This window comes from Hipposideros armiger, unplaced genomic scaffold, assembly GCF_001890085.2.
Source record: "Hipposideros armiger isolate ML-2016 unplaced genomic scaffold, ASM189008v1 scaffold_114, whole genome shotgun sequence".
Lineage (NCBI taxonomy): Eukaryota > Metazoa > Chordata > Mammalia > Chiroptera > Hipposideridae > Hipposideros > Hipposideros armiger.
Window position 1 is genome coordinate 1,910,401 of NW_017731464.1, and position 8,842 is coordinate 1,919,242.

At 55.8% G+C, this 8,842-nt stretch overlaps 2 protein-coding genes across 2 annotated transcripts in view; both read right to left on the reverse strand.

Moving 5' to 3' along the window:
• Nucleotides 1-5,555, reverse strand: part of ATP6V1B1 (ATPase H+ transporting V1 subunit B1) — a 22,928-nt gene extending 17,373 nt beyond the window's left edge. Inside the window, exons 1-2 of the mRNA XM_019647607.1 lie at nucleotides 5,328-5,555; nucleotides 122-177 (exon numbers count right to left, since the gene is read on the reverse strand). Of these exons, the coding sequence (XP_019503152.1) occupies nucleotides 122-177; nucleotides 5,328-5,445 (174 nt within the window). The 5' untranslated portion in view covers nucleotides 5,446-5,555. The remainder of the gene's footprint in view (nucleotides 1-121; nucleotides 178-5,327) is intronic.
• A 2,378-nt stretch (nucleotides 5,556-7,933) lies between these two features.
• VAX2 (ventral anterior homeobox 2) overlaps nucleotides 7,934-8,842 on the reverse strand; it is a 30,204-nt gene continuing 29,295 nt past the window's right edge. Inside the window, exon 3 of the mRNA XM_019647619.1 lies at nucleotides 7,934-8,603. Coding sequence (XP_019503164.1) covers nucleotides 8,157-8,603 — 447 coding nt within the window. The 3' untranslated portion in view covers nucleotides 7,934-8,156. The remainder of the gene's footprint in view (nucleotides 8,604-8,842) is intronic.

The following is an 8,842-nucleotide window of genomic DNA, read 5'->3' on the forward strand; positions in this document are numbered from 1 at the left end:
CCCCCAATTCCCCAATAAAAATCTTAAAAATAAACAAAAAAAAACAAACCAAGAAATCCTGCAGATCCTGCACAGGGGCTGGGATTTTGCTTTGGTGCTTGGAAAGAGGCAGAAACCTTACCTTGACCTGGTCCAGCACCACGAGGGGCCCATTGACACTGCACACGGTCCTGTAGGCTGGAGAAAGGGCAGGTGGTGAGGGTCTCATACCTAGATACCCAGACACACACATCTCATACAGACACAACACACACACACACACACACACACACACCCTCTGCCTTCCCGTCCCTCCCTCTAAGCACCACCTCCACCCCCTCCTCAGCCTGGGCTGTCAGGGTCATTAGCTGTGACAGCGCCAGCCACCATTGCTGTAAGGGTCATGCCCCTGCCCGCAGGGCCCCTGCTGCCTTGGACACCTGCAGGAGGCTGGTGGGGGGCGGGGGGCAGGGCAAGGGCAGAGGTCCCTCAGAGTCCTCCCCTCCTTAGCCATGCAGAGGCCTTTCTCATCCCTGAGGCAGCTTCCCCTCTGGCCTCAGCCCCCCACTTACCCATTCCTACGTCTCTGACCCAGTGTTTTCCAGAAGCTTCTAGCCCCCATCTGTGGCTTAGAACTGTCCTCACCTGCCCCTCACCAGGACCACACTTCTCTCCATCACCCCACACTGACTGAACACTTTGGAGGAGGGGTGCTGGCATCAGTGAGAAAAACCAGGCAGCACTCCTGCTGTGCCATGAGGCTCCCAGACACCCCCGGCCCAGTGGGTGCCCCTGGGAAAGGGGAGAAAGTGACAAGGAAGGAGGAAGCAGCAGAAGGTCCCTGTCCTAGTGGCTGCTGAGACCGACACACAGGGAAATGAGCACCACTTACAGGGACACACTCCACCTCGGGCCCACCTGGCATTTTGATGAAATTCTCTGGATTGCTAGAACGGTGTGAAGCAGAGCAGAGCAGATGAGCCCCGCAGAAGAAGGCTGGAGAAGCAGGGAGAAGCACATGGATGGTGAGAACATGAGAATAAGCGTGGGGGTGGGGAGAGGGCTACATTGTAACAAGTCCCAGATGAGCTGGCATCTTGTTGGCCCCCGTAGAGAAAATGCCAGACTAGCCAAAAGGGTTGAGATGGCAGAAGAAAGATGCAGGGTGGATGGGCCTCATAGGGAAGCACATGTGTGAGAGGGAAAGCCCGGTTCCCCAGGTCCAGAAATCCCCAGGGAACCATGTCCAGTTCTGCTTGGGAGACAAGTCTTTCAGCTTCCTCACTGCGTGTACAGGGGCTCTCCCCACTTCACAGCTTCCATCATGCAAACTCCCCGTTAACCCTGACATCAAACAGCTCTACTTTGGGAGCCAGGGCACCCAAGGAGTGGGGGAGAGTGGTGATGGTGCTGGGCACAAAGAAGGCATCTGGACCTGTCCCCCACCTGCAGCCAGGAGGAGGGGCTGGTCTGATGGTGGAAGGCTAAGGGCTGGGGCAAATTGCTTGCCTGCAGCAGAACCAGGCCCTGGGCTGCCAGGTAATTCTCTGCGTCCCCCAGCCGAGCCCATGTGGATGACCAGCACAAGGTCTCTAAGTCCCCCATCTATCTCATCACACCAGCCTGGTCTGTAAGTCGCCTCCCAGGCTTCCAGCAGGCATGGTGCCTGGCTCTAGGTGGGCCTCATAAATAGTTGCTGAATGAAGACATTGCTCTATAGCCTGGCCCTTCGCTGCAGATAATCACTTACGTGGCTGCTTCGGTTCAGCATCCGGCTATTCCCCTCCTTCAAGGATGTGCACTTGACTGGCTACTGCAGCCCCCTGGGTTCTCTCCCCTCTGAAGTCCTGCAGGGCTCCAGGCTGGCACCCTCGGGGGCATCCTGTTCTCTGGCTTATCTGCTCTCTCCTTCACAGCACAGACTGTGTCTCTCCCCTCAGACTAGTGTGCCCCCCCCCCCATCAAACTAGACTATATCTTTTGTGAGACGCTGCCTGTTTTGGAAAGAGCCAAGGTGGTATCTGAGCAACAAAGGTGTCCTTGATTGGGAGCCAGGCCTTTTGTTTGGACCCACCCCCAACTCTATCCATTGTGTCCATTGCATGGAGTGGCAAACTGACGCCCAGAAAGTCGGCTGATTTCCCCTGGGGCACACCACAAATCAAGACAGTATCCTGTGACACTCAAGGAAATTGGCTATTACCCTAGCCCTGGGACACACCCTTGATCCTGGAGAGGTAAGGGTGGGGGTAGTGCTGGGCAGGGGCCTGAACCAGAAGGCCTCCGAGGGGCACTTCCTCAATAGGCCTCCCGGAGACTTTTCAGACTCTCTCTCTAGCTGCTCTGCCCACCCCCTCTCCATTGTCTTAGCTGACACTTTGGGTTGCACTTTGGGCTGCAGGCTGGTGGAGCCCCTCCCTGCCCCTCCCTCCCCACCGCCTTCCTGGTCAAAGACTCAGCAGGGGCTCCCGCGGCCCACTAATTAGGGCGGCCCAGCCACACCTGCAGCGTCCTGGGAGAGGGCTGAGGCCGGCTTGCCCATGCGTGAGGCCTGGGTGGGGGCAAGTCTGGGGCAGCAGGTCCTTCACCTCCTCCCTGATCCTGCTGAAGGGATTAGGGGAGGGGGTGGGAAAGGGGTTGGAAGCCAAGGGGTCTTAGAAATCAGCCCGAGATCCAGCTGGCGGGAACTTCCTGAGGCAGCCAGTGGTGTGGCATTCAAGCCCCTGGGCGATCTGACCTGACTCCATCCCTCCAGCCAGGCTGCCAGCCTGTCCAACCTAACCTTTGCTCATGCATGTGTCCCATACCCCTCACCCTGTCAGCCTAGCAACTTCTGCCCCACATGACCAGCTCCATGCCACCTCCTCCCCGTGGGGAACAACTCTAGCTCTGAGGGAGGCAAAGGGGTCCCTTCTTTCCTGGGGTAGATATTGCTGGGGTTCACTCCCCATCCTGATTCTATCCCACTCGCTCCTTTCTAGCCCATTCCCTCCCCACTGCAGTGCTTCAGGCCGGTTTAATCCACCTCCTCCTCCAGGAAGCTTTCTCCTGGCCACGGGAGGCCTGGGGCTGGGAGCTAGCTGCCCTCCTCCTAGGCGCTTCCTGTCTCTACACAAAGTTCTCCTGCCTGGAAGTGCTTAGAAGCCCCAGTAGGAGGCCAGGCTGGGGGAGCAGGGCAGAGAGGGACACAGCAGTCCTGCCTCCCGCTTGAGGGCAGCAGCTCGGGTTTTGCACCTGTTGGTGCTCTGTGCCCCAATGGGGAGAAACCCCCCAGGCACCTGAGGAGGAAAGAGGGGAACTTGGTGAAAGCTGCAGGTGTGGAAGCACACTGAGGACTCCAGCTCAGGGGTGGGAGAGTGTCAGGCCTGGGCTGTGGCTGGCCCCTGGCTGTATCCTAGGAGGCTGTATCCTGCGAGGACACAGGTGTGCAGAAAAAGCAAAGGTCTTTTGTCTTGGCAATACCATCTTTAATACAGCCATGGAGCCGGAAGGGGCTGCCCCTGCACTAACCTTTGTCTCTGGGTCAGCTGTTGTGTGTGAACAACACACTTGCAAACATGGTGGTGCTGCCACCCCTGAGTTCCAGCGGAGGACAAACCTAGGGTGTTTGACTCAGGACTTGTTGACTATAAATAAGGGACTGACTGGGAAGGAACCGGATGGAGGGGGCTCTGAGGTGAGGTTGCACCCTGCAGGGTTCCTGGGAGGGCACATTCCAGGGAGAAGGAAAGCAAAGCATGTAGGTCCAGACTGCCAATCCCACACCCCACCCGGCACTGAGAACCTTGGGAATGCTCCTGTTCCCACAGGGAAGAAGGATGATGGGGAGGAGCCTGCAGGGGGAGGCCAGCACCCGGGATGGACAAGAGTCAGCCCGCTCTGTTCAGGTCTCCAAGCCTGGGCTCTGGACCCAAGGGGAACACAGACAGCATATTTCTGGACCTTGGTGACCCCCACTTTGCCCCAGGGGTGAATCTGGGCCTCCATCCTCTCTGCACCTCCACAGGGCAGGGCCTGCAGGGCCACCTTGATCAACCTGACACCACACCTCTGGGTTTCTCTTTAGCTGGAATGTACTCCACCCCTCAGTGCCTGCTTGGGCCTCAGGAGGTGCCTCACACCCCCTGGGCTCCTCTTAGAGGGCAGACCCAGCTCTCAGCTACCCTCTCAGGCCATTCCTCCTCTCTCCATTGAACTGTGTAACTACAGAGGGAGTGAGAGGGACCGTGCTAGGCCAGCTTTCCCCCATACACTCCCTGTTAGGAGCCTCTGCGTGTGTTTAGCTAGTGCTGGCCAAGCCGGTTTACTCCAGTGAGCAGGGCTGTCTGAGAATTCTAGAATTCGCCAGGCTGGGGAGAGTGACCTTGAACAAAGAGAGATGGCAGGGGTAGAGGGGCTCCCTTTGGTGAAGGCCTTACTGGGTTCTCTGCCCCAAACACCTGGATTTGGCCCACCCCTGCAGGACAGGTACTCAAGCCACCCCAGGGACGCCCCCCTCTGAAGCTTACAAGGGTACACTCCAGCACACACACCTCTGTACCTGAATGCCAGGCACTCGCCCTCCCCCTAACCTTACACACACAGACATGTGACATCACCTGACTGCACACTCACCGTATTCTACCCATGAGCATGCATGCTTGAGCGCATGCGTGCACACACGCCCTTACCCTGTGTGTATAAGCGTGCACACAGTTACACGTTTCCTCACGCTGATCCCACACACTCAAGCTGTCACACACATATTCACACATATCCTTACCCAAGTGGAAGTGGGAGCGCACACACACACACCCAGGTACATGCTTTCCCCTGGTTATGCATACACACCCTCCCCCAGAACGCACACACAAGACATGACATGACACACACAGTGTCGCCTATTGTATTTCCTCATCCTGAGAATGCACACATACTCTGTATTGCCACACATCCCCCAAGAACACTTGATCATCCATTTCCTCATGCTGAGTGTTCTGGTTTACACATGCACATACCCCAAACACACATACTCAGAACGCACACATGCACTCAAACACACATACCCTTAGGGGCAGTTGGGGGCTCTCTCTGGGCTTGGGGTCTCCGTGCAGGATCAGAGTGGTGGCAGGGCGTTTCCTGCAACTACTTAGCTGCTCTCTCCTCTGGGGTAGCCTGGACTGGGGAACCCTCATCTCGCCTCCTGCAGAGGTGGCTCATTATCCAAGTGGCCAAAAGCATCCCTCCACTGGACCTAGAGCCCCACACGTCTCCTCAAGTCTTGGGTCCTCCTCTTTCCCTGAGGCTAAAAAGCAGCGCCTGAGGACCAGCAGCCCACCCCAACCTCACTCATTGGGGATCGTACTCACTGACACGGGGGTGGGTGATGTAGTTTCGGGTGACTGCCTGCATGTGCTCACGGGCTGGGCCCAGGTCGCAGCCAATGCCGGGGAGCCCCGCAGGCCTGCTCTCCACCTTCGTGGCCATGGTGAACTGTTAGGCTGGGAGCAGAGCGCCTGAGCCTGCTGAAGCAGGTCCGACACTCCAACTCCAAGCCCAACTGGAGCTGGGGCGAACTGACCGGCCTGCCCCTGCGGCCACTCCTCCCCTCTTGTCTCCTCTCCTCCCCCTAGCTGAGTGTAAACAGGGAAGCCGGGTTTCCTGGAGCTCTTCCAGGTCTGGGAGGTGCCCTGGGCCACCTGGAACAGGAGGATGGGGGATGGGAGGGGCGGAAGGGTCGGCATGCTTCTCTCTGTTCGCGGTTGCTCCTCTGCCCCCAATCTGCAGCCAGTGTGAACTCAGTTCCTCCCCCTGCAACTTCAGGTGCTCTCACAGACCCATGCCCCTTACCACATCTCTTCCTGGTCACCCTCCCCCCTAATCCCTGGCACGCTCTCCTCAGATCTTCACCTCACTGTCCCCACAACCTGCCCTCACACGGCACCTCTTACCCTGACCATACCCTGGTACTTCTTCGCCTGCACAATTCCATCATCACCTTTTTTTGAACATCTATAGAGGATCGTTCTTGGGCCAGCTTCAGTGCCACCTCCTACAGGAAGCCTTCCCTGGGTCCTCCAGCACCCTGGATTCACCACACACCTGGTCTCGTTCTTATGTCATGCCCTTGAAGGAGACCAAAGTTGTGCCACCCTAAAGCTGCCTTTTGGGATATTGATTTTAACCTGGTTGTTAAGAAACAAAAGACTCAGAAGGAACCTTTGACCCTCCCCCCCTTTCCTGCCTAAGTGGTCAGATGAAAAAACCTGCTTCAGGAAGGGAACCTTAGCATAATCACCTTAGCCATTAGACAGGAAAACTCCAAGCAGGAGCCCCACCCATCCCATTGTTTTCTGAGTTGCATAACAAAAATTTACCTGTCATGTATGTTTCACTTTTCCCCAATTACCTGCAAATCACCCCTTCTTACTTTTAAAATCTTAGACCCAAGTCCCCCCTTTTCTCTTTTGTCCAAAATGATATATACATAGCCATTTTTTCCCTGTCTTTGGAGTATTCATGCTTACATGAATTCCCCGTGAGTACATATTAAAATTTGATTTTCTCCTGTTAATCTGTCTGTTAATTTGATTATTAGCCCAGCTAAAAGAACTTAGAAGATGGGAGGAAAAGTTTGTTTTTTTTCCTTTAGCCCTCACACCCTTTTGGAGAATTCTCTTTTGTTGCCCCCCACTGGTGTGTGAGGCCCCCAGAGCTGAGCTTGTGTCTCCTCCGTCAGACTTGGGTTCCTTAGGCCTTTCTGTGTCATAGTGTTCAGAGCTCCCTGAGTGACAGGGCAGGTCTCTCGCCATCTGATCACAGGCCCCTGTCTCACCTTCTTATATTTCACCTCCAGGGTTCCATGTAGCAGGCCTCCCCTGACATTTTCAGCGCAGGGGTGGAAGTACAAATGGAGGAACTTTTTTTTTGTGCCTAAAGGAGTTGTGCTTTCTTTCCCCTGGGCCAGCAGAGTGTCGCACAGGTCTGCTGGGCAAGGCAGGGGGGACACTGGGTGGTGGCTGGACCCGCCCAACCCAAAGCCTGCCCTGGTCACCCACACGTCTCATTCCAGACTCAGGATTTCCCTCCCAGCACCCCATTCTGGGTGACTCAGGGCAGCCAATTTGAAAGCAAATAAATATATGTTTTCCAGAGCAGACTGGAACAGACTGTTTCCCCCCACAGAGTCCAAATTTTAGCCTGCATCCTCTGGCCCAAGGACCCAGTTCAGGTCTCTGGTCCTTCTCTCACAATCCCCATTCTTTCAAAGAACTCTTCAAGGGCTGAGGCAGGGGTAGGTGTGACTATAAAGGGGTAACCCGGAGAGAACTTTGTGATGACAGACAGTTCTGATTCTTGATGGCAGTGGTGGTTCCACGAAATTACATGGAACTACACACACACACACACACACACACACACACACACACACGGTACCAATGTCAGTTTCCTAGATTTGATATTATGCCACAGTTAACGGAAGATTCAACCATTGGGGGAAACTGAGTGAAGGATACAGGAATTGTCTGGACTATCTTTGCACTTGCTATAAATCTACAGTTTTTACAAAATAAAAAGTTAAATAAACATTTCTTATTTGAGCAAAGAAAATGTTGAAGTGCTTCATATTGCTGTGTCTGTGATGGGCAGGCCCTCTAAAGCAGGTGCGGTCTCACCTGGGTTTACCTTGGACGCCCTCCCTCAGACTCTCTGGATCCACCCCTCTTCCCCCTCAGGTATTTTTATATTTGAAAGACGACCTTGCAAAGGGCAATGCTTAACCCACAAAAGCATCGATGTTGCTACCATGGGCCTGTGAATGCCGGATGCGAGCTCTAACTGGGAGAGGAAGTCAGGAACCCCGATCCCCCCATAACTGTGAACATGGTCCCAGTTTCTGCCCCCCCTCCCCATGAGAGGTCCCCGGACCTTAAAGCATTTACCTTCCCACTGAGGAGAGGGATACAGGGGCCGTGGTGGTGCTGTGGGGACTCCATTTCCCTTGTTGTCATTGTTCTTTTATTTCAGTGAGAGGCACACGCACGCACACTGCACTCACACACATGACCAAGGCTGTCTGGTCCTGAGCGAGTCTCTGAACTGGGGACGGGTGCATGTGGGTGCCCACCTCTGGGCCTGGGAGGCGGGGACGGTGTTGTGCTTGGGAACAAAGTGTCACATGGGGATGGAGCCTTAAATTAAGCATTAGCTTTTTTGGCCCCACCAGGGCTGCCCACTCTCCATTCTAGCCGACTGTAGGGCCTGCTGTAGGGCTCAAAGGCCGAGGAGCCCAGTTCATAGCCCGCAGGCAGGTCCAGGAGTGGGGCAGCTGAAAAGCAGAGAGAAGGAGGTGGGGGTGGCAGCTGGGGGGGCCCAGAGGCCGACGTCAGCGGGTTGAGGTGCGAGGAGTTCCTGGGGTCACCCAAGGAGGTGCCCCTGTGGCCGGCAGGCAAGCTCAACAGGCCGGGAGTCAGCGCCAAGAGGCTGGGGGCCCTGGGCACAGACAGCAGCCGGCCCTGCTCCAGCAGCCGCAGGATGTTGGAGGTGGCGAAGGCTTCTGACACTGAGGAAGACACCCGTTTCTCCAGGTCTCTGCTCTGGTCTTTCTTCTGTTTGGTGCGGCGGTTCTGGAACCAGACCTTCACCTTGGGGTAGAGGGGGACAGGGTGTCAGGAAGGGAGAGGGGACAGGCAAAGTAAACAAGTAAACGGGGCAGGTGGGAGAAGAAAAGGACAGGAAGGGCATGGGGTGTAGGGGTGTGGGGAGTGGGGGAGCAAGGGTGGAGTGAGAGGGGAAAGAAGGGCCTTCAGATTGTCATTAAGGTCTTCCCACAACCAGCCAGCTCTGGGCAAACTGACAAGGGACACTGCCCCCCGCCCCCCCA